The 24,924-nt window shown below is 51.1% G+C and overlaps 1 protein-coding gene across 1 annotated transcript; it reads left to right on the top strand.

Annotated features, from left to right (window-relative positions):
* The first annotated feature begins 281 nt into the window (after positions 1 to 281).
* CENPO (centromere protein O) lies at positions 282 to 24,052 on the top strand. Its single transcript, XM_030555150.1, is given in 11 exon segments — positions 282 to 801; positions 928 to 1,038; positions 1,483 to 1,656; positions 3,571 to 3,740; positions 12,495 to 12,510; positions 12,513 to 12,623; positions 13,605 to 13,663; positions 13,666 to 13,725; positions 13,728 to 13,868; positions 15,401 to 15,572; positions 22,545 to 24,052. Coding segments are annotated over 9 exon segments (888 nt in total). The 5' UTR covers positions 282 to 801; positions 928 to 1,038; positions 1,483 to 1,625; the 3' UTR covers positions 22,673 to 24,052.
* Positions 24,053 to 24,924: the final 872 nt, after the last annotated feature.

Here is a 24,924-nt window from a genome sequence, read left to right as displayed (position 1 = left end):
CCCCGCCAGAAACCCAGGAGTCCTGCCCCACCCCCAACACCAGAGCCCCTCCTCCCAGGAGTCCTGCTCCCCACCCAGAACCCAGGAGTCCTGCCCCACCCCCAACACCAGAGCTCCCCCTCCCAGGAGTCCTGCTCTTCCCCCCCCCCCCCCGCCAGAGCCCAGGAGTCCTGCCCCACCCCCAACACCAGAGCTCCTCCTCCCAGGAGTCCTGTTCTTCCCCCCCCCCCGCCAGAGCCCAGGAATCCTGCCCCGCCCCCACCAATACCAGAGCCCCTCCTCCCAGAAATCCTGCTCCCCCCCGCCCTCCAACCACCAGAACCCAGGTGTCCTGCCCCACTCCCAACACCAGAGCCCCTCCTCCCAGGTGTCCTGCCCCACTCCCAACACCAGAGCCCCTCCTCCCAAAAGTCCTGCTTCCCCCACAACTGCCAGAATCCAGGAGTCCTTACCCTGCCCCTAAAACCTAGGAGTCCTTGACCCCACCCCCAACTGCCAGAACTCCAGAGTCCCAGCCCCTCCCACCAACACCAGAGCCCCTCCTCCCAGGAGTCCTGTTCCCCCCGCCCACCCAATTGCCAGAACCTGGGAGTCCTGTTTCCCCCACCCCAGAACCCAGGAGTCCTAGCCCCCACACACACACCAGAACCCCTCCCTGAACAAGGAATAGAACCAGGGTCCCGCAGGGCAGAGATCGGAACCCAGGAGTTCCGTGTCCTCCACTTCACCAGGTTCCAACACCCACTTGCTTTAGCAAGGTCACTCCAGTGAAGGCTGTTCTGAGGCATTTTCCTGCACCAGGTGTTTGTGAAAGTGGCTTCAATGCATGTGCCTCCCCACCCCCTTCCCTGTCTCAGCAGCAGGAAGAGTCAGTAGGATGCCTCATGAAAATAGATTAACATTGTTTTATACCATATGCTCTTTCAGAAATCAACTTGGAAACATGGTGTCTGTGCTCCTGCTAGTGTCTTACAGTCTGCACCCATACCCAGTGCCTTGGGAGAGGCGTCCATGATCCTAACCACAGAAAAGCCCCAGGTGCAGGGATTTTCATAGGCTGGAATCATTGTACTATCTGATTCTTTCTTTCAGTTAATAACCCTAGAGAGTAAAAGTCACGGCAGTTCTGGTCAAGCACTGCTGATTGGGCCATTAAAAGTCCCGTTGGTGGTGCTGCCCAGCTAAGGCAGGCTAGTCCCTTCCTATTCTGATACTGCTGTGCCCCGGAAGCAGCCAGCAGCTGGCCTGGTGGGTGAAAGCTGTATGGAGCCAAGAGCGGGAGGGATAGCTCAATGGTTTGAGCACTGGCCTGCTAAACCCAGGGTTATGAGTTCAATCCTTGAGGGGGCCTCTTAGGGATCTGGGGCAAAAATCAGTACTTGCTCCTGCTAGTGAAGGCAGGGGGCTGGACTTGATGACCTTTCAATGTCCCTTCCAGGTCTAGGAGATAGGTATATCTCCAATTATTATTATTTTTTTAAGAGTGATCTCTTCAGCATAAAGAAGCTTGCGGTGGCAAAACCCCTAGTGCTTTGTGGTGTAATTCCATGGGGCCAGTACCTACCATGAAGATCCTTCATTCTACACCAAGCACTCTTGCCATTGCCTAAGAACTAGACGTGACAATGGAAGAGGCGACTGCTTACTTGAGAGATGGTAAGTTGCTAGAGAACAGACCGCAGCCGTCTTCACTTTTAATGTGGAGCGATTGACCTGTAGAAACTATGGTTCTTAAGTGCAAAGTGCTCTCCAGCTTGGTGAAAGTGATACTCTCCTTGTTCAAAATCACTCCTTAAGAACCATTTCTGCTATAATAATAAAATCTGGCCTCTCGTGTAGCACTCTTCATCTGGAAATCTCCAAGTACTTTGCAAAGGAGGTAAAGATCATTATTTCTGTTTTACAGATAGGAGAGCTGAGACAGGTGTGAAGTGACTTTCCCAAAGTCACCCAGGAGATCTGGGAGCCCATGTTTCCTGAGGTCCAGTTCAATGCACTATCCACTAGCTCAGTGGTTTTCAAGTTGTGGGTCGCAACCCAATACTGAGTTGCGGCAGCTCTGGTCAGCACTGCCAGTCGTGCTGTTAAAAGTCCCATTGGCGGTGCTGCCCAGCTAAGGCAGGCCAGTCCCTACCTGTTCTGACACCGCACTGCGCCCCGGAAGCAGCCAGCAGCTGGTCCAGCGGGTGAAAGCTGTGTGGAGCCACTTGCGTGCACCTCCACCTAGGAGCCAGATGTGCTGCTAGCCGCTTCCGGGGCGCAGCACGGCCGCAGTGCCAGGAAAGGCAGGAAGTCTGCCTTAGCAGACTGGGAGCTGGCTGAGGTAACTCCAGACCCCAATCCCCTGCCCCAAGCCTGAGCCCCTTCCTGTACCCCAAACTCCTCATCCCTGGCCCCACCCCAGAGCCTGCATCCAGAGCCTCGACCCCCTCCCACACCACCCCCGAGCCCCCTCCCAAACTGAGCCCCCTCCTGCACCCAAGCCCCTCATCCCTGGCTCCACTCCAGAGCCTGCACCCCTAGCCCAGAGCCCCTCCCACACCCTGAGCCCCTCATTCCTGGCCCCACCCTGCAACCCTCACCCCAGCCCTGAGCCCCTCCCACACCCCCAAACCCCTCGTCCCCAGTTCCTTTGGGTCACGGCATCAATAGTTTTCTTCAACTGAGATGCCAGAAAAAAAATTTGAAAACCACTGCACTGGCCTACATTGCCTCAAGAAATTAGCTAGCTAGCAATGACTACATCAAGGGACAATTAGGACTCAAACATATATATGACCAAAAAGCCCCTTAACTCTAGGTTATGTCTCTTTCCCCTAACCTGTGTAAGTATGTAGTGATTAGAGTCCTCTCTTCCTGTATTAGTACAGTGCCTAGCATGGTCTGGGTGCTACTGTAATATAAATAGGCTTGGCAGAATCCCGCCCCTCCTCCAATTTGACAGTTAACATAGATTTTTATTTTTAAGATTTTATCATCGATTAGTATCACTTTTTTGTTTTTAAACATTTGTTGGAAATTAAGATGCGGGAGTAGGGCTAGGGTGGCACTCACTCGGGGCTGCTGGGGGTCCAGGACACCGTGGTGCAAAGAAGGCTGCAGTCCTGGCCCAGTGGAACAGAGGCCCCGGCCAGGACTACAAGGAGGAGCACGAGCCCCCAGCCACGAGGGAGGCCATTCTGCTGCTGAATGGCTCCTGTCCGGGGTTAGCTACCTCCTCATTGCAGTCCTGGCCAGGGATCTCTGCTCTGCTGGGGCGTGGACCGCAGCCTTCACTGCATCTTGTCCCTGCAGGGTTGGGTGTCACCAGCTCTGAGGCCATGCTGTCATGGGAGTGAAGGTGCTGGGTGGAGACAGAGAACTCCTTGCATATCCCAAGGGCTGGTAACACCTGATCCCTGCAGGGACATGGTGAGGGGGGTGTGCTCCCTCTGACAGTTTCTGATTTTTGTTATTGATTTCAGCGTACCAGCTGAAATAACTGACATCTATAGATTTTTAAATCCTGCCCAGGCTAAATATTAATAAATAATTGCAGACTGGATTTATCTGTTTGTTCCTTTCCTGGAGGGGTCCTATCCCATCTGGAAAAGCTAGAAGCTCATGCACGGAAACTAGCACTGAAGCAAGATGAAACTCAACGGCAGCAGGAGAATTTGGTCAGGCTGAGAGCAAGAATCCAGGAGCTGAGACTCCAAAGAGATGAACTCCAGACCAAAGTGAATCTGCAGCAAGTTAGGGTAAGAATTAGGTGCTTGTCACGTACACGTGACAGAAGGTCTCAGACCGGCTTCTGTCCTTCCATACTGTGTGATTGATGTATTTATGTTATTTCTCTAATACAGTGGTCCCCAACCTTTTTTTGTCTGGCAGGTGCCAGGCGACGAGCCACAGAGGACTGTAGCAGCGGACAAGCGTCCACCAAAATTTTGATAGCGACACCTCTGGATGACGCTGTTTGTAGGCGGCAAGCAGCGTCATCCAGAGCTGTCACCGCTGAATTTCGGAGGATGCTCGTCCACCAGCCAGTACGCGGGCGCACTTAGATGCCCCAGTGGGCACCATGGTGCCTGCAGGCACCACTTTGGGGACCCCTGCTCTAATACAACTAGCTGCTATTCTTTCCCTTCACATTTTTTTTTAAATAACTTCATGGTGCTGGCTTGAGAAAACTCAAGACCTAAGTCCTGTTCACAGAGGAGGTGCAGCACTGCCATGCCCTGCTACTTACAAAGAAACTGTTGTGTCCCTATCCTAGAACTTTTTTCTTCTTCTTCGAGTGATTGTTCATATCCATTCCAGGTAGGTTGTACGCGCCGCGCGTGCACGTCTGCCGGAAACTTTTACCCTAGCAACTCCAGTGGGCCGGTAGGTCGCCCCCTAGATTGGCGCCACTATGGCACTAGATATATACCCCTGCCGGCCCGCCCGCTCCTCAGTTCCTTCTTACCGCCGTGTCGGGTTGCTGGAACTGTGGAGTGCGGCTTGCTGACCTCCATGTCCCTAGCTCTCCTTTCGTCTTCGTAGTTTGATTGTAGATAGTTCTTAGTTGAGTTGTACATAGTTCTTTAGTCTAGTAGTTAGAATCTTGTAAATAGTTATCGGACGTTGCCTGCGGGTGGGCAGTTGCCCTACCCGACACCGGGCCCATGCCTGGCTCGCCGGGTTTCAAGTAGTGCTCGGCGTGCAAAAAGCCGATGCCTACGAGCGATCCCCCACGACGCGTGCCTTAAGTGCCTGGGGGAATCGCACATCAGTGACAAGTGCCGCATTTGCAAGGCCTTTAAGCCTCGCACTAAAAAGGAGGAGAGACCAAAGACTTCGCGCTCTCCTCATGGAAAGCAGCCCTGGTCTCCGGCCACCGGCGACGCAGTCAGCCAGTTCTACTATGGCACCGGACCGCGATGGCACCGGCAAGACTCCCCGGCACCGACCATCTCCGGCACAGGGAGCAGATCTACGTCCCTCGGCATCTGCGACACCATCAAGGCAGGCCCGGAGCGGACCGCCCGGCACCTACCTTAGCCACGGCACCGCCTGCAGGACTGCTGTCGACTCCGGCCCCGAAGGTCCGTCGAGTCCAGCTCCACCTAGCTCCCCCGTAAGATCAGGGTCGAGATAAGGGTCCCATCGACGCCGGAGACTTTCGCCTCGGCTCGGGACTTAATTGCACTTACGGAGCCATCTCAGCCTCAGCCGGCACCCCCGGGACGCATTACTTCCAGGGGTAAGCCGATGCTTCGAGCGCTGTCTCCCGAGTCCCGGCACCGATCACCCCGGAGGCACGAACGCTCACGCTCGGGGCGCCGCTCGGAGTCCCGGCACCCGGTCGCCCAGATGGTATCGGTCGTACTCGCGGCACCGATCACCATCCGCACGGTCTCGGTTGGGCTCATCTCACCACCGGCACAGAGACTCCAGGAGCCGTTCGCCTCGGCGTTCGGACCCCGTGTCGACCTCCCGGCACCGAACCGGTGGCAGGTCCCGAACCCGGTCGACCTCCCGGCACCGCGCTGGTGGTAGATCCCGGTCTCCGCTGCCGGCCCGGCACCATGTTCACAGAAGGTCGCGGTCCCGCTCCCGGCACCGTCATCGCTCCCGGTCGGGATCCTCGGCACAGATCATCACGCCGCTCCTGGTTCCGATCCCGGTACCGATGTGGGTCGCGGCACCGAGGGGAGCGTCAGTCTCACGGCGCATAGGGCTGCATATCAACCGAGCTCGGCGCCCCCCAGGCCTTCTAGGGAGCCATCGGTTTCCATCCCACCACTGGCAGTGTCTATGCCATGGCACAGGACAGGCACGCAGCCCTGTTCCAAGATCCTCCGCCACAAGAACGAGGGCCTCCACATGTGGGGGTTTTGGACCCATGGGCATACTCTCAGGCCCAGGGTCCACAACACATTACCCCCCCGCCCCTATGGCGGAGCGCAGACCACCAGAAGCGGTGGCATCTAGACCCCCTCACTCCCCGGAGACGGACGGTACTCACCGGGACCCCAGATCTCCCTCCGGAAACGGAGGTCAGCCCCTCACGGAACCCCCCCGTGGACACCTTGTTGCCGGGGGTCTCCTCGTCCTCGTCTCCGAATGAAGCAGTGGCGGGCACCTCGTCCTCCAGCCCCCCCCCCCCCCTTCCCGATTTGAAGGCGCACCCAGGACCTCCTCCGCCGAGGGCACAGAACCTGAACTTGCAGGCGGAGGAGGTGTCGGAAGTTGAGGACCCAGTGGTGAGCATCCTTTCATCCGATGCTCCCACCAGGGTGCCCCTGCCCTTATAAAAACGATCCAGGACTAATGCCACTAACATCTGGCAGTCACCGGCCTCCATCCCTCCGACGGCTAGAGGGGTGGAGCGAAAGTACATGGCCCCTCAAAGGGCTATGAATACTTATATGTTCACCCGACCCCCTGCTCGTTGATGGTCCCAGTCAGGGAACGATAGGGAGCGCCACGGGCAAGAGGCCCCAGCGCCCAAGTCGAAAGGAGGCGAGGCGGATGGACCTCCTGGGCCGCAAGGTCTATTTGGCGGGGGCGCTGCAGCTCCGGGTCTCAAACCAACAGGCCCTCCTCAGCCGCTACTCCTTCAACTCCTGGGGTAGCGGCGGGGAAAGTTGTGGAGCTCTGCCCCAGGATGCACGCCAGGAATTTTTCCACCATCCTGGACGAGGGCAAGAAGTAAACAAGAACATCGCTACAGGCCTCCCTTGATGCTGCTGACTCGGCTGCTCGGACCCTAGCTTCGGGGCTTACGATGAGCCGGATTTCTTGGCTGCAGGTCTCTGGCCTTCCGCCAGAGCTCCAGCACACAATCCAGGACCCCCCCTTCGAAGGCCAGGGCCTGTTTTCAGATAAAACAGACCCTGGATTGAAGGATCTAAAAGACAACAGGGTCATCATAAGGTCGTTGGCTAGGCACACCCCGGCGAAACAAACATAGGCCGTTCAGGCAACAAAACCAGCAGCAGTGGCGGCGGCCATACTCTCAATTCCGCCCACGGCAGGACCTTTCGAGGCGCCGAGGTAGGAACAACCGCCGCAGGCAGTCTGGTGGGGCAAAAGGGGCAGAACCAAGGGCTCCACCAATGCCCCTCCAGGACCTAAGCCTTCATTTTGAAGGTGCGCCTGGGGGCGCAGTACCAGTTTCCCCTCCGGATCCTTCCCTGCAGTTTCCAACCGCCTTTCCTTTTTCCTCCCGGCATGGACCCCAAATAACGTCGGACCGTTGGGTCCTGCGTACGGTGCAGGCCGTTTATCGCCTGCAGTTTCTTCGCCCCCACCCTCCACCCACCTTCCCCGTCCCTCTTCAGGGACCCCTCTCACGAGCAATTCCTCCGTCAGGAGGTGCACGCGCTCCTTGCCAAGGGAGCCATAGAGGCGGTCCCGGACAACGAGAAGGGCAAGGGGTTTTACTTCCCGTTACTTTCTAATCCCCAAATCCAAGGGCGGCCTCAGGCCCCATTCTCGACCTGCGGGAACTCAACAAGTTATATCGTGAAGTTGAAGTTCCGCATGTATCCCTTGGAACCATCATCCCTTCCCTGGATCCCGGAGACTGGTACGCCGCCCTCGATATGCAGGACGCCTACTTTCATATCTCGATTGCCCCCCAACACAGGCGTTTCCTCCGCTTCGTGGCCGACCGCCACCATTACCAATTTGCGGTCCTTCCTGTTTGGCCTCTCTACGGCCCCGAGGGTCTTTACAAAATGCATGGCAGTCGTTGTCGCACATCTTTCGACGTTGCCGCATCCACGTCTTCCCCTACTTGGACGACTGGCTGATCCGAGGCACGTCGGAGTTACAGATCCGCGACCATGTCGACAGGATCTGCACCCTCTTTGCGACCCTGGGCCTCGTAATCAATGTGGACAAGTCTACTCCTACTTCCCACGCAGCGGATAGAGTTTATCGGGGCCGTTCTAGATTCTACCCTGGCCAGGGCCTTGTTACCCTTGCCCAGGTTCCAGTCCTTGTCGGATATCATTCTACGTTTGCGAGCGGCCCCGATGACCTCTCTACGAACGTGCCTGGCCCTCCTAGGCCACATGGCAGCCTGCACGTTTGTAACAGCATATGCTCGACTCCACATGAGACCTCTTCAGTCATGGCTCATTGCGCAGTATTGGCCGGCCAGACAGTTGTTGGACACAGTCGTCACCGTCCCTCAGAGTATGCTGGACTCTCTTCGATGGTGGCTGGACCAATCGGTAGTCTGTGCGGGGCTTCCGTTCCATCCGCCCCAGCCTTCGGCATCCTTGACCACGGACGCCTCCGATCTGGGATGGGGGGCTCACTGCGGCACCCAGAGAACCCAGGGCTTGTGGACACCACAAGAGATCAACCTCCATATCAACGTACGGGAGCTGAGGGCGGTCCACCTTGCTTGTCAAGCGTTTGTCCATCTCCTTCAAGGTCGTTGTGTCGCGGTCTTCACCGACAACACAACGACCATGTTTTACATCAACAAGCAGGGCGGCACCAGGTCCTCTCCTCTCTGTCTCGAGGCAATACGTCTCTGGGAGTTTTGCATAGCCCATTCGATTCACCTTTCCGCCTCCTATCTCCCGGGAGTGCGGAACACCCTGGCGGATCGGCTGAGCAGATCCTTCCGTTCACACGAGTGGTCCCTCCGCCCGGATGTCGCCCTCTCACTCTTCCAGAGGTGGGTTCGTCCCCGGGTGGACCTCTTCGCATCCAGGGTGAACAGGAAGTGTCGAACATTCTGCTCCTTCCAGGGTCGGGAGCCAGGATCTCTAGCGGATGCATTCCTGATCCCATGGACAGCCCACCTGTGTTATGCTTTCCCGCCCATCCCGCTGATTCACAGATTTCTCATCAAGGTGCGCAGAGACAGAGCCCGGGTGATCCTCATAGCTCCAGCATGGGCCAGACAGCACTGGTATCCCATGTTGCTGGACCTCTCAGTAGCCAACCCAGTTACCCTGCCCCTTCATCGGGACCTGATCACTCAGGACCACGGCAGGCTCTGTCACCCAGACCTTCCGTCTCTTCACCTGACGGCATGGCTCCTGCGTGGTTGACAGACTCTGAGTTGCGATGTTCCACCCCGGTTCGCGAGGTTCTCATGGGCAGCAGGAAGCCTTCCACCAGAGCGACTTACGCAGCTAAGTGGAAGCGTTTCTCCTGCTGGTGTTCAGAGAAAGCTCTTCGTCCTACGGAGACTCCTGTCACCACTCTTAGACTATATCTGGTCCCTTAAGACCCAGGGTCTGGCACTGTCGTCCCTCCAAGTACACCTAGCCGCCATCTCTGCATTTCATCCTGGAGTGGACGGCTGTTCGGTCTTCTCTCACCCTATGGTGGCGAGATTTCTGAAGGGGCTGGAGCGGCTCTATCCGCAAATTCGCCCTCCGGCCCCTTCATGGGACCTCAATCTGGTCCTGACTCGGCTCATGGCCCCTCCATTCGAGCCATTAGCTACTTGCTCCCTGCTCTACCTCTCGTGGAAGACTGCCTTCCTTGTGGCCATTACCTCAGCTAGACGAGTGTCAGAGCTGAGGGCCCTCACGGTGGACCCACCGTATACCGTCTTCCACAAAGACAAGGTACAGCTGAGACCTCACCCTGCCTTTCTTCCCAAGGTGGTCTCAGCTTTCCATGTGAACCAAGAGATTTTCCTCCCAGTCTTCTTTCCCAAGCCCCATTCGTCACGTAGGGAGCAACAGCTTCACTTGCTAGATGTCCGTCGAGCACTAGCGTTTTATGTGGACAGGACCAAACCCTTCTGCAAGTCCCCCCAGTTATTTGTGGCAGTAGCGGACCGGGTCAAGGGGCTGCCGATTTCCTCCCAAAGGTTATCTTCATGGGTTATACGACCTGGCCCAAGTTCCGACGGGCCGTGTGACTGCTCATTCCACCAGAGCACAGGCGTCATCGCTGGCTTTCCTCGCCCGCGTCCCGATCCAAGAGATCTGTCGGGCGGCGACCTGGTCATCGGTCCATACATTCGCTTCCCATTACGCCCTGGTCCAGCAGTCCAGAGATGATGCGGCCTTTGGTTCGGCAGTGCTCCAGGCCGCGACTTCTCAGTCCGACCCACTGCCTAGGTAAGGCTTGGGAATCACCTACCTGGAATGGATATGAGCAATCACTCGAAGAAGAAAAGACGGTTACTCACCTTTGTAACTGTTGTTCTTCGAGATGTATTGCTCATATCCATTCCACACCCGCCCTCCTTCCCCACTGTCGGAGTAGCCGGCAAGAAGGAACTGAGGAGCGGGCGGGCCGGCAGGGGTATATATCTAGTGCCATAGTGGCACCACTCTAGGGGGCGACCTGCCGGCCCACTGGAGTTGCTAGGGTAAAAAGTTTCCGGCAGACGTGCACGCGCGGTGCGTACACCTACCTGGAGTGGATATGAGCAACACATCTCGAAGAACAACAGTTACAAAGGTGAGTAACAGTCTTTTCTCCTGTCACTGTCATGGTATAATTCCCCACTCTGAACCTTAGCGTCCAAAAGATGGGGTACCAGCATGAATTCCTCTAAGCTTGATTACCAGCTTAGGACTGTAGCGCTGCCACTGTCATAAACAGATAGCTAAGGGTTAATGTTCTTTTACTTGTAAAGGGTTAACACAGGGAACCTGAAACACTTGACCAGAGGACCAATCAGGAAACAAGACTTTTTCAAATCTGGGTGGAGGGAAGTTTTGGTGTGAGTTCTTTGTTCTTTGTCTTGGGTCTGACCCTCTTGGCTCTGAGAGTGATTTTTCTATCTCCTGGCTTTCTAATCTTCTGTTTTCCAAGTTGTAAGTACAGGATAGTAAGACAATAGGTTTATATTGTTTTCTTTTGTATTTACATGTGTGTAGTTACTGGAATGTGTTAAATTGTATTCTTTTTGATAAGGCTGTTTATTCATTTTTTCCCTTTAAGCAATTGACCCTGTATATTGCCTCCTTGATACAGAGACTATATATTATGTCCTTTTTCACTCTTTTTATATACAAGCTTTCTTTTTAAGACCTGTTGGAGGTTTTTCTCTTAGTGGGGACTCCAGGGAACTGTGTCTGCAGCTCCCAGGGAATTGGTGGGAGGAAGAAGTCAAGGGGAAAATCTTTGTGTTAGATTTACTAAGCCTGACTTTGCATACCCTCTGGGTGAAGGGGGGAAGAGAGATTAGCTCTCTCGGTACTTGTGTTTCCAGGACTGGAAGCAGGGAATCTCCTAGGGTCGTCCAGGGAGGGGAGCCTGGGAGGAAGTAACAAGGGGAGGGGGTTATATCCTTTTGTTGTGAGACTCAAGGAATCTGAGTCTGGGGGTCCCCCAGGGACAGCTTTTGGGGAGACCACAGTGAGCTAGGCACTGTATAATTCCTGGCTGGTGGCAGCTTTACCAGGTCCAAGCTGGTAACTAAGCTTGGAGGTTTTCATGCTAACACCCATATTTTGGACGCTAAGGTCCAGATCTGGGAAAAAATGTTATGACAGCCACCAACCAGGAATTCCAGTGCCTGATACACTCTGGTCCCCACAAAACCTTGCCCAGGGACCCCCAAGACCCAGACCCTCTGGATCTTAACACAAGGAAAGTAACCCTTTCCCTCACCGTTGCCTCTCCAGGCTTCCCCTCTCTGGGTTACCCTGGAGATCACTGTGTGATTCAAACTCCTTGATCACAAAACAGAGAGGACAATTCACCTTCCTTCCTCCTTCTCTTTCCCCCTCCCAGACCTCTTCCTGAGAGAAAGTAATCCTGGCACAGAGAGAAATCAGGCTCTCTCTCCTTTCTCCCCACCAATTCCCTGGTGAATCCAAGACCCAGTCCCCTGGGGTCTCACCAGAATAAAAAAACAATTAGGTTCTTAACAAGAAAAGCTTTTAATTAAAGAAAGAAAAAACAGTAAAAATATTCTTTGTAAATTTAAAAAATTGAATAGGTACAGGGTCTTTCAGCTATAGACACTAGGAATACTCTCCCAGCCTAAGTATACAAGTACAAATGTAAAATCTTTTCAGCAAATACCAATTTGAACTCCTTTCAGCCAATACACATTGCAAATAAAGAAAACAAACATAAGACTAACTCGCCTTATCTACCTAGTACTCACTATCTGGATCTATAAGAAACTGTATCAGGGAGATTGGAGAGAAAACCTGGTTGCACATCTGGTTCCTCTGAGCCCCCAGAGTGACCAACCACAAATTCATAAACAGCACCAGCACAAAAAACTTCCCTCCCTCAAGATTTGAAAGTATCCTGTCCTCTGATTGGTCCTCTGGTCAGGTGACAGCCAGGCTCACTGTTCTTGTTAACCCTTTCCAGGCAAAGAGTTATGAAGCACTTCTGTTCTATTAACTCCTATTTATCTGTTTATGACAGTCACAAATAGTATTCCAAGCAATCTGTCTTGCCCTGCTCTGAGCAGAGCAATCCCCAGCAGCAGCCTGGGCCACCCTTCATCCAGTGATTACTTGCTGTTTCTGTGACTTCTGAGCTGCTTTTCTTTCATGTCTTGTATTTTATAGCTCATCAGGCAGGAAGGACCACCAGCAGTAATGTGGAGCCCGTCCAGGCAGCGGAGACCAGAGGGCACGCTCTTCTAAATGGAAAGTGGAAAAATGTCAAGGCCATGCTGCAAGCATTTCATCTGACAGGTAAAGCCCTGAGATCTGTGCAAGCTCTGATGGTGCCTGTATGTGGGGCTGGTAGGTGTCCTTGATCTCAGCCACTGGTTTTATAGGGTTCTCATTTGAAAGATGAACTTGATATCTAGCTGATTGTTTTCTATTAAAAGTGCTTCTATTGTGCTCTTAAATAAATCCTTTTTCTAGCACCTCAACACTCTTAATAACTTGAGTTTGAAAGAGATTAGTTCATCAAGGGTTGATTCCCTTTGTCTGTCTCCTCAGATTCTCCATCCACCGCTAGAGTCTTCCAGGGTACTGGGTTAATACACTGTGTTCAGAACAAATTCTCATTGGCTGAGCCTTCCCTAAGGGCAGGATACTGTTTCTAATGTCTCTGAGCCTGTTCAAATTACTTCTTTAATGTGCATCACTTTCACTACAATTCCAGTTTCTCTGTAATTAAACAATCTTGCCACGATGCAGACGAGCTGATTAGGGGAGCATTTCCTAGCCTTTTGGATCACTGTGTATCAGTTTAATGAGTCTTGGACCTTGGCTATGCCAGCCAGAGCATGCTGCCTTCCTCTGCTCAATTGTGCGTTCTTGAACTCAACATTGAGTTTGGGCTTCTCGTGATGGTAAGACTGGTTTGGAGTAGTTAAGCTCCATAGCAGGCTAGAGTGCATTGCACCTGTGTGGAAGGTGTGCAGAAACATACCAAGGACCCAGCACAGAATCTTAGTGGAAGAAGTTGGGAACCTAGATTACTGGCACAAAATCCTGAACCCACTAGAAGATTGAGGGGAGGGATTAAAAAATGATTCCAGGATTCATGCATCTTAATTCTTCCAAATCCTTAATCCTTTAGGATCCCTGTCTAAGACAAATGTATGTTGTTCTACATATGGAATACACTACCTAGTTAGCCGTCCATTTGGCCCCCCTTAGCAAGCTTCCTTACAATAGTGTTCTAGAATGGGCTGAATAAACACCCTTTTTGTACCCAAGGTCTTAGTGGGAATTGAACCAACCAAGGAGTCTGGTTTCTGCATCAGCACAGCTATGAAACGGCACCTACCTGGACTCCTACTACCTGGACCTCCTCATACAGCAACCAGTCCAGATTCGTACAACCACTCTGTCCCCATCTCATCCCCTTGGCGGCAAATAGCCAAGAAGTACTTGCAGACCAACATCAAATGCTTCCTGGCTATGTTGTCTGATCACCTGAATGCTTATGCTGGAAGGAAATACCAGGCAGATCAGTTACAGGTACCAATGGCCCCAACAGCCACATTAATCTATTCTTGATCCTTGTATGTACCAAAAGGGAGATAAATGATATGGGAAGTTCTCAAGTCACACAATTTTGCATCCTTCCCACCTCATATTTACTGTAACTACACCACTCCCCAAATATATGTGGGTGTAGTTAAGTTACAGTAAATATGAGGTGAGAAAGGATGCAAATTGTGTGACTTGAGAACCAGGGATCTGTGAGTTCTAATTCCACTTGTGACAGAGCCACTGGATATGTGCTTGAGTAGGTCATTAAATCATTCTACTTAGGTTTCCACATCAGTATAATGCAGAACACGACAGGGTGTTAAGAGGGTTAATAAGTTAACATTTAACTCTTTGAAGACATATGTTAAGCAAGTTATTGCATTCCAGGTATGTGTGGTGGAGGGAAGAGTTAAACACACGCAATAATCTCTTTTGTTTAAATCTTAGAAACTGTGTTAGGCTGTAAATATCCCAAAAGCCTGTGAGCATCAGAGCTTGCATAGTATTTTTATGCAATGAAAATTGTGCAGAGAATTGTTTGTGTCAGAATCTGCACAGGAAGCTGTTAAGCTGTAGGTCCTACAGAGGAGCACTCAAGGTTCCAGTTTTAGGTGTTGCATTGCTAATTATAGCATGAAATATGAACTCGAAGACTGATGGAATAAGTCTTAAATGTGTTAGCATGCATCACTAAAATTATATACATTAGAATAAGGTAATTCTCTAAGCAAAAAACTTCATTCACATGAAGTTTAGTTTGGAAATACTCTTTTTAAAAACCAAAACTCACTGGCTTTAGAAAAATAAACATGTGCAAGTCAGGAAACTTGAAGTTAAGATTCCACAAACAACTTTTACTCTGTTCCACCACATATCCAACACACAGTCCATCTATATCCCTGAGAGACTCAAACTTGTATCTCTTCTAGATTTCCAGTATAAGCCATGTATCTCTAGTATACGGTCTCATATTCTGCCAGCTAAGCATCCACCTATTACGTGGTGGGCACTAATCTCTCCATAGCTCTTTCTCCAAACTGCCCCGATTCTCTCATTTTCCCTCTTACCTTTTGTACACAGAAAAGACATGTTCCTCTCCTCCTCCCACCTGCCCTCTATACTCAGTATTGCAACATCTTCATATCTTTTTATCAGCAAATGCCCTCTGCTATTAACTATTCAGTTAAAATCATAGTCCGCCATGTTCACTCTGTCTCCTGAATACAAATGCCACAATCTTCATCTGTTATAGGGATGATGTGTCAAGATACAGGGTGGGGTAGATTAGACTACAAAAAATATCTTGAAACTTCAGGTTTCCTGACTTGAAATAAAAAATGTATGCCAGCTCTGCTGTTTTTACTGCGAGGTTTTTGTTTGAGGTATGTACAATATGTTTCCAACCTGAAATCTGTCAGACCTAAGTGTGCTCAAGATTTAGCAGAATGGGAGAAATCCCAGCCCCGCTCTGAGTCCCTTTCATAGTTTAGTGCTTCTGTTTGTCTTCATCCCTCCAGGACCATTATTCAGCCTTTCTCGAAGGAACCTTGCAGAGAAACTCGTTGCATAATGTACTGTTCTTTAATTATGATGTGGAAACAGAAAGCAAGACCTTTCCATTCAGAGCAAAGCTGGTTTATGGCGATCTCACCCGTAGTCTTCCAACTGAGGCCACTATTACATGTAAAGGTAAAATAAGGACATCTGTGTCCAGTCAGAGGGCATTTGTATGGGAGCAAGACCGGAGCAAGATCAGAGCAAAACAATCTGCACTGGGGCTTTCATAGTCTGTTTGGGGGTCATGTTGTTGTTGTTCACTATTTGAACTTCAGGACAAGAAAGAAATGAGCAGCTTATTTTATTTCTTGAGCCCTGTGGAAAAGCAGGCCACATGATTCCTATGTAGCTGCTCCAAAGAGGTTATGGCCTCAAGCTACAAACATTTTACAGACTTGCTACAGCTCTCATCTTAGCCGGGCTGTAAGATGATTCTGGATCGTTAGGGGCATTGCTGGGTCTGAGGTGTATAGGGAACCAGGACTGGAATATGAGAGTGTGCAGGAGTGGACATACAAATAGTCTCAGAAAGATGCATGTAATTTGTTACCTTGAATAAATAGCAGAAAAATGCTAATATTCATAGATTATAAGGCCAGAAGAGACCATTTGGTCATGTAGTCTGATCTCCTGTGTAACACAGGCCAGAGAACTTCCCTGAATTAATTCCTGCTTGAACTAAAGCAGATGTTTTTAGAAAAAAAATCCAGTCTTGATTTATAAATTGCCCATGACGGAGAATCTGCCACGTGTTGCTCTGGTCCCCACAGGAACATATAAAGCTCTGTGCCAAGCACACAGGCCAGGTCAACCTGTATTCTAACAGTTGAGACCCCTGCCATGTTACAACTCAGTCCCCTGAACCAGGAAAGTTTGGAGGATAGAGGGGCTCGTAATGAATTCAGAAGTGTGTGCACTCTCAGCCAGAGTTACAGCTTGCTCAAGTATCCCATTTGTGATCCATTGTGGTAAAGATTATCCCATGGTTTCTCTCCACACTTTTATGAAAGCCTTGAGATTGGGAAACTTCTCTCTCTGGGTGAGGAAGGAGGCAGCTCTTTCATTGTGAATAAGATTTGATACAGTGTGGTTTGAAGGCACTGGCCTGTACAGTACACTAGAAAGCAGGTGGTGGCAAAGGAGAGACAGGCAGTGTGGTTATGGCTCTCCCCTGAAACATGAAGGGATAATATGAACTATAGAGACAGAAAGCTTTGTGCCTGGGAACGGTCTGCCTGTCTTCACCCACCTCTTCTGGAAATCTGTCCTTCCTCCTCCATCATATTATTGTTCGTTTGTTTCTATTATCATAGTCTTGGACCAGGACCCGGTTGTGCTAGGGGCTGTACAGGCACAGCAGAGAGACAGTCCCTGCCCCCAGAGATCTTACAATCCAAATACATGACGAGAGAAAACGGATATAAACAGACTGACAGGTGAATGCAGGGGAATCATGAGATAACACTGAACAGCAGGCCACCCTCTCCTGATATTGTAAGCCTTTGAGGCAGTTTCTTATCCAAATTTGCAATGATATAGATGTTGTTTTATGGTCAGATGATAGTGTGTATCATAGTACAGTCTCCCCATCGTTTTGTGATGGGCTGCCATAAATGAGAAGGGTTGGTCTAAGAAATAAGATGGTTACTCACCTTTGTAACTGTTGTTCTTCGAGATTTTGCTCATATCGATTCCAGTTAGGATGTGTGCACACCCCATGCACGATCGTCGGAAGATTTTTACCCTAGCAACACTTGGTGGGTCGGCTGAGGCGCCCCCAGGAGTGGTGCCTTCATGGCGCTGGATATACGCTCCGGCCGACCCAGCGCCCCCTCAGTTCCTTCTTGCAGGCTACTCCGATGGAGGGGAAGGAGGGTGGGTTTGGAATGGATATGAGCAACACATCTCAAAGAACAACAGTTACAAAGGTGAGTAACAGTCTTTGAGTGCTTGCACATGTTGATTCCAGTTAGGTGACTCTCAAGCCTTACCTAGGCGGGTAGGGTTGGAGTGAGATGTCACGGAGTGAAGGACCGCTGAACCAAATGCAGCATCACCCCTGGACTGATGCACTATTGCATAGTGGGCGGTAAAGGTATGCACCGATGACCAAGCCTCTGCCCTACATAGCTCCTGTATGGGCACGTGTGCCAGGAAAGCAGAAGATGAAGCCTGAGCCTGCGTGGAGTGGGCAGTAAGGTGTGTAGTTAGGACACCAGCCAAGTCATAGCACGCACAGATGCATGATGTGATCCAGGATGAAGATGCGCTGGGAGGAAACCGGAAGGACCTCTCATCTGATCTGCCACAGCATCAAACAGCTGCAACAATTTTCCTGAAAGGTTTCGGTCACTCAATGTAGATAGCCAGGACCCTGCGAACATCCAGGGAGTGCAGCTGTTGCTCCCATCGAGAGGCAAGCGGCCTCAGGTAGAATACTGGGAGGAAGATCTCCTGGTTGACATGGAAGGCAGACACCACCTTAGGGAGGAAGGCTGGGTGAGGTCGCAGCTGTACCTTGTCCTTGTGGAACACTGTATACAGTGTGTTCCAATGTAAGGCGCCCTGAGCTCAAACACCCGCCATGCTGAGGTGATAGCTACAAGGAAGGCTGTCTTCCGGGAAAGGTACAGGAGCGAGCATGTGGCCATCAGCTCGAATGGGGCACCCATGAGTCTGGATAGGACCAGGTTAAGATCCCACTTAGGGACAGGCTGTTGAATTCGTGGGAACAGGCGCTCCAACCCCTTGAGAAATCTACTGACCATGGGATGGGAGAAGACCAAAATCATATGGGCTTTGTCCCTGCTCAGCTTGATCAGGACCCTGTGGACTAGCGGGAATGGAGGAAAGGCGTAGCACAGGTGATCCTTCCACTGTATTAGGAAGGCATCTGACAGGGAATCCGGAGAGCGTCCTTGGGGAGAGCAGAACACCTGACATTTCCAATTCTCGCGAGAGGGGAATAGATCTATCAGGGGAAAGCTCCACTTCAGGAAGACGGAGTGGATGACATCCAGGCAGACAGACCACTCATGAGCCTGGAATGATCTGCTGAGGTGGTCCGCTAAGGTGTTCTGGACTCCTGGGAGAAATGGCGCCACTAGATGGATCGAGTGGGCTATGCAGAATTCCCACAGACAAGTGGCCTCCTGTCAGGGGGGATGATCAGGGCTCCCCCTTGCTTTTTGATGTAAAACATGGCGGTAGTGTTGTCTGTGAGGACTGCAACACAGTGGCCTTGAATGCGCTCTCGGAATGCCTGACACGCCAGGCGCACTGCTGTGAGTTCCTGTACGCTGATGTGCAGGGATAACTCTCCTGCTAACCATAGCCCCTGTGTACAGAGGTTCCCAAGGTGGGCTCCCCATCCCAGGGATGACGCATCCGTGACTAGGGACACCGATGACTGTGGGTTGTGAAATGGCACCCCTTGGCACACTGGTTTGGGTTCCAGCCACCAGCCTAGAGAGGCTAATACCCCTGGCGAGATGGTAACCACCATGTTCAAGTTGTCCCGACCTGGTTGGTAAACTGTCGATAGCCCAGCTTGGAGAGAACGTGGTTGCAGCCTGGCATGCCTGGTCACGTACATGCAAGAGACCATGTGTGCCTGGAGGCACAGGCATGTTTTCACAGTCGAGGTCGGGAAGCTTTGCAGGCTGTGGACAATGTTCACCAGGGATTGGAAGCGTGCTTCCGGCAGAATTGCCTGGGCCAGGCCTGAGTCTAATACTGCTCCTACGAATTCTATCCTCTGGGTTGGTACCAGAGTGGATTTTGTGATACTGAGCAGGATGCCCAGTCGATTGAACATTTTCACGGTGAGCTGAACATGAGACTGCACCTGATCCCTGGAGTGACCCCGAATAAGCCAGTCGTCGAGATATGGGAACACTTGGATCCGTTGTCGACAAAGGGAGGCAGCCACTACAGTCATGCACTTGGTAAACACCCTGGGGGCCATGGACAGGCCGAAAGGAAGGACAGTGAATTGAAAGTGCTGTTGATTGACCACAAAGCGAAGGAAGCATCTGTGCGCTGGTTAGATCGCAATGTGGAAGTACACTTCCTTCATGTTGAGAGTGGCATACCAGTCTCCAGGATCTAGGGAAGGAATAATGGTCCCTATTGAGACCATGCGGAACTTCAGCTTTACCATGAATTTGTTGAGTCCACGTAGGTCCAGGATGGGCCGAAGCCCGCCCTTGGCCTGGGGGATTAGGAAGTAGTGGGAGTAAAAACCGCAGCCCCTTGACTGTCCTGGAACCTCCTCTATCACTTCCAAAGCTAGGATTCATAGCACCTCCAGTAGAAGGTGCTCATGAGAAGGGTCCCTGAAGAGGGATGGGGAAAGTGTGGGGAAGGGGGAAGCAAATTGGTGGGAGTATCCCCTTTCCACCATGTGTAGGACCCAATGGTCTGATGTTATGTAGGACCACGCATGGAGGAAATGGGAGAGATGATTTTGGAAAGGCAGGGAAGGATCCTGAATGGAAACTGGTGCTCCATCCTTGGGCGCACCTTCAAAAGTTCTGCTTAGGCCCTGCCGATGGCTTGGGAGGGCCCTGGCCTTGGCTGGCTTGGTGCCCACTGTGTTTTCTTTTATTTACCACCTCGGCCACGTCTTCTAAAGAAGTCCTGTCTTGGCCAAGGGGGAGGGTAGGATCTCTGAGGCTAAGGTCTGTAGGGCCTTCTCAGTGTTATTGGGGTATGCAGTCCCAGAGAGCTCATGATAATTCCCAAGTCCTTCAGACTCTGCAGCCTTGAGTCTGTCTTCTTGGAGAATAGGCCCTGGCCATCAAAGGGCAGGTCCTGGAGGGTCTGCTGTAACTCTGGTGGTAAGCCAGGCCTGCAGCCATGAGATGCAGCGCATGGCTATGCCTGAGGCTAGGGTCCTAGCTGCTGAGTCCGCCACATCCAGAGAGCTTGTAGGGAGGTTCTTGTCACCTTCTTGCCTTTCTCTACTAGAGCCCCAAATCTCTGGACTCCTGTGGAACCAACTCTTTGAATATTTCCATAGAGTGCCACGAATTAGTCATAACTGCTCAGGAGTGCCTGCTGGTTGGCCACCCTGAGCTGGAAGAATCCGGCCTAGTACACCTTGAGCCCAAACAAGTCTAGGCGTCTAGCATCCTTTGATTTAGGCACCGGGGCCTGCTGACCATGCCACTCCTTTTCGTTGACCAAAGCCACGACAAGGGAGCACAGTTGGGGGTGTGTATAGAGGTACTCAGAGAACTTTGTCCCTTCAAAGGAATACCTTTCCACCTCCTTGGCCGTAGGTGGAATAGAGGCTGGCAATTACCAGATTGTCTTGGCCTTGGCCTTGGCCTGTATAGTTCGTATGATGGGGAGGGTCACTTCGGAGGGTGCCTCCGCACACAGAATGTCCACCACAGGGTCCTACCTCCACCACCACCTCTACCTGGTGGTTGATATTGTGTGTCACCCTGCAGAGCAGTTCCTGGTGGGTGCGGAGGCCCATAGGAGGAGGGCCCGAAACCGTAGTCCCCGCCACTGCCTCATCGGGAGAGGAAGATACACTCGGGTGTAAGGGATCCTGTGCAAGGTCCTCTTGTGGAGGATCTTGTTGCTCAGGGTCCACCACGCGAGGAGCGTGGGCCTGTATTGGCACTGGAGCCATCACCTCAGACCCCCCCCGGGGGGGGGGGGCGGCAAGACACAGTGGCCTCCACTACTCGGGGCTCCAAAGGGGAAGAACAGGAAACCCCTGAAGGAAACCCCTAGGCCTGATTTGGTATGGAATCGATATGAGCAACTCATCTTAAAGAAGAACTAGGAGTTCCTCTTGATCCAAAGCAGTTACGTGGTTTGCACTGTCAGGCAGCTTGTTGACTCTGATTCTGTTTTCTGTGAATTCTTTCCCAGGATGTCTCTGTACTGCAGGTTTACGTACAAGGAATAGGCAAAAGGTTTTGTGGTTAAAAAGCAGCCAGTTTGTGGCCCCTGCTCCCTATCTGTGCTTTGTAGCAACACTTACCTCCTGTGGGTGCGGTGAGGGTTAGTGGGTTAATGCGAGGCTTTAATATTTCCCTGGCAATTATCTTGCAGAAGGACCCTGCAGCTGAGCCTGCTGCACGGGGGGGCTCTGACTCTTCTGCTCTGCACCTGGTCTAATGACGGGCTAGATAGAGCTCTAGGGAGAGGAGCCGCTCGAGCAATCTTAGCCAGTTGCTGGTTGTCTGGAGGCCCCATTGGCCAAACAGCAGAGCTGGTGTGGAACTGAGGCCCAGCTCTGCAGGTGGAACTGTGTCTCTCCCTCTGGTGCTGTGAGTGGTAGAAGGGAAGCGGGAGTCTGATGCTCCTGGAGCTCTTTCTTCCCTTCTCCCCTCACATTCAGCCCTCTGCAGATGAAGCTGTAGCCTTTGCTCAACAAGTTCAGATACTACAGTTCTGGGCACCAGTGTCTGAAAGATAAGCTGCTCCCCTGGCACTTCCCTCACGTTTACACACCCTGAGCCGTGACTAGGGTTGCCACCTGTCCAGGTTTTACCCGGATGGTCCAATTTTTGGCTTCTGTGTCCAGATGTCTTTTAGGGTTGCCAGGTGCCTGGTTTTCAACTGGAAAGTCGGTCAAAAAAGGGACCTGGCAACCTAAATGGCACCCGAACCAAAGTCCAGTTACCGTGGGGTATGAGGAGGTATGTCATTGAAGTTCCTGCTCCGCTGGAGCTGCCTTCTATTTGCAAGCAGGCTCCTTGAGAAGATCCTGCCAGCGATGGAGAGAGGAGCATGTGACGGGCAGGACCTTGGGTGGAAAGAGGCGGAGCAGGGGCGGGGCCTTGGGCATCCAGTTACCAGCAATTAGAAAGGTGGCAACCCTACCCGGGCCAGGAAAAAGTGAACCTTGAGCCATTTTCTCTCAAGTGCCGAGAGAGACACCCACTCAGCAGCTGCTTCTCAGGGGAGACAGGGAGTGGAGAGAGTAAGGAAGGTGGAACAGAGGGGAAGGGGAGGGGAACAGATGGAACTCCCAGCATGTGCAGAGGTGGGGAGGAGAGAAATCAGAAGCAAGGAGCTTTGTTAGGGGTAATACTGAGTTCCTTTCAGCTACACTGATTTGCTGGTTTCTCTCTGAAGCAGGGGATGTTTCTGACACTCTGGTAGAGAAGACAGCAGCTCATTCAAACTTGTTCCGCCACACGGCTCTGCACAAAGCCTTCGATTCCTTCAAAAGAGCAGCAGAAAGTCTGGATCAGACAGCGTAAGCAGATGGCGCCCTGTTCCCAGATCAAATGCACTCACTGTGCCTTCTGATCGCTGCAAAGCTCCCTGGGAGGGTGCTGCTGTGTAAATGCTTTTTAGACTGGACTGCAGCAGAGTTTTGGGAAAATGCCTGCGGAATAGCTAAACCAGTTCATAGTACTGAGAGCACTGTCGTCTTGAGCAGCCTTTAGATGCCTGGTCTCTGCATATCCTTCTAGAGCTCCTCTCCTCCGGCGTGTTGCTAAAGGGTTGCTGACAGATTAACATAGTTGCTACCATGGCTCCATAATACTTCACCAGACTGGACAGTAGACGGACACAGGAAATCCATCTCTCCACTGAAATGGGAAACCAAAAAGACTTTCAGAGCTGTCAGGTAAACGTTACAAATGTCTTAACAAAACGTAGCTCTAGTGAAAGCTGTCAGGGGAGTGGCCTCGGGGCCTGCAATCTTCCCTGTATCCCTCCAGCTGGTATCAAATGGTGTAGAGTAAGTGTAAGCTTTCTCTAGGTTGCTTTGCAAATGGGATGTTTAGTTCTAGGCCTCATGCTGCTGAGATTATCAACGAAGTCTCCAATTCTGCAACTGGATTCATGCAGGACAACCTCCATGACTTCCGTAGGGCTCTGTACGGGTGCAGTGTTCCTGCTGCATAGGTCAGGCTTATGTTAGCAGTTAGTGCTGACTGTGGTAGTGGATTCTGTGACACGCAGTTATCCTCCGTGAGATGGACTATGGGCTTGACTACACCGTGCATTGGTACGCACTAGAGTAAACTCTAGTGTGCACTAGCTTTTACACCCCTCTGGTGTGCACTAAACCACTGCGTAAACAAGCCTGAAGATCCTCCAAGGTGAATACTGAACCACCATCCTGTAATAATGTTTGGTTACTTCCAACATCAACCCAATTTAAATCAAGTGTGCACACTTTGGTGTTAATATAACTGTGGTTAAATCACCAATGCATTCATTTAAAAAAAAAAAAAACTTCAGAAAAAAATTAAAACTGACAACAGCTGTGAAAACCTGACTTTTTCCCCTGCATTCCCATATTGAGCTACTTCCTTTGTGTCCTGGTTTAAGTGAGACTTTTGGCTTCCTTTTTAAAATTCATTATTAATGGCACTTTCACTTTTTAACTTTTTACTAAATATGCCTCATGATTAAAAATGAAATAATCTTAACAATCTAATTTACTTTTCACTATGGCGGTCGGCAATTATTTCTCTCAAGCCTGATGAGTGATATTTGACTAGGCAATTTTTCTTCCCATTTGTCATTCACCATAGAATCATAGACTTTAAGGTCAGAAGTGACCATTATGATCGTCTAGTCTGATCTCCTGTACAACGTAGGCCACAGAATCTCACCCACCCACTCGCATAACAAACCCCTGATTATATCTGAGCTATTGAAGTCCTCAAATCGTGGTTTAAAGACTTGAAGAATCCTCCAGCAAGTAACCCATGCCCCACGCTGCAGAGGAAGGCAAAAAACTCCAGCCCAGTGCTGCAGGGAAATGTTGATTTTGTTCTGGTTGCTTATAATTCTTGAAAATAGTTTAGGAGGCCAAATGTAACCTGACCATCACTTTAAATTGCAACCTGAAGTTCTATGGCACATTGGCTGAGCTTTATTTTATTACAACTGCATCACTTTTGAGTGGAAGACTGTCCCTGATGTTCCGAGTTGATTTTTGGGGGGATGCTCATGAAGATTTATGAAAGAACGGAGCAGATTATTACAGAAAATTCCTGCAGGTTGCTGTTGCATAATGTACAGCCTCTAACTAGATCCCTGTCTGGAAATGTCTTTGTCCATGACAGTTAGCATCCTCCATGGTTTTTAGAATGGTGAAAAGCAGTTTCTTTCTTTGCCCATTGCTGTGTCACTACTGCTCCCTCTGCTGCTACAGTGGCCACTGCCTCTGACCAGGTGTGCAGATTGTATGTGTGGCTTTGACACTAGCAAATACCATTCTATTTCTGCAGATCATGCAGGAGCATATCTGTGGCGAGAGAGTGTTTGGGGGTGGATCTTTCTCTTCCTCTTGTGAGGATGAAATGACCTGTGCACCTAACCATATCTTATAGGGAAGAGGTGCCTACACCTGTGACCCTCTGCAGCCCCTTGTCTCTGGGCACAGATTATATTGATCCTGTACAGGTATTACAAATGAACATTACTTCCAAAGAATTTTTAGTCTTAACTTCACAAAAACCTTCTCTAGCTTGGAAGTAACAATTATTAA

Source organism: Gopherus evgoodei, chromosome 3, assembly GCF_007399415.2.
Source record: "Gopherus evgoodei ecotype Sinaloan lineage chromosome 3, rGopEvg1_v1.p, whole genome shotgun sequence".
Classification (NCBI taxonomy): domain Eukaryota; kingdom Metazoa; phylum Chordata; order Testudines; family Testudinidae; genus Gopherus; species Gopherus evgoodei.
Note: the sequence above shows the minus strand (reverse complement) of the source record. Positions and strands in the feature narration are given on the sequence as shown.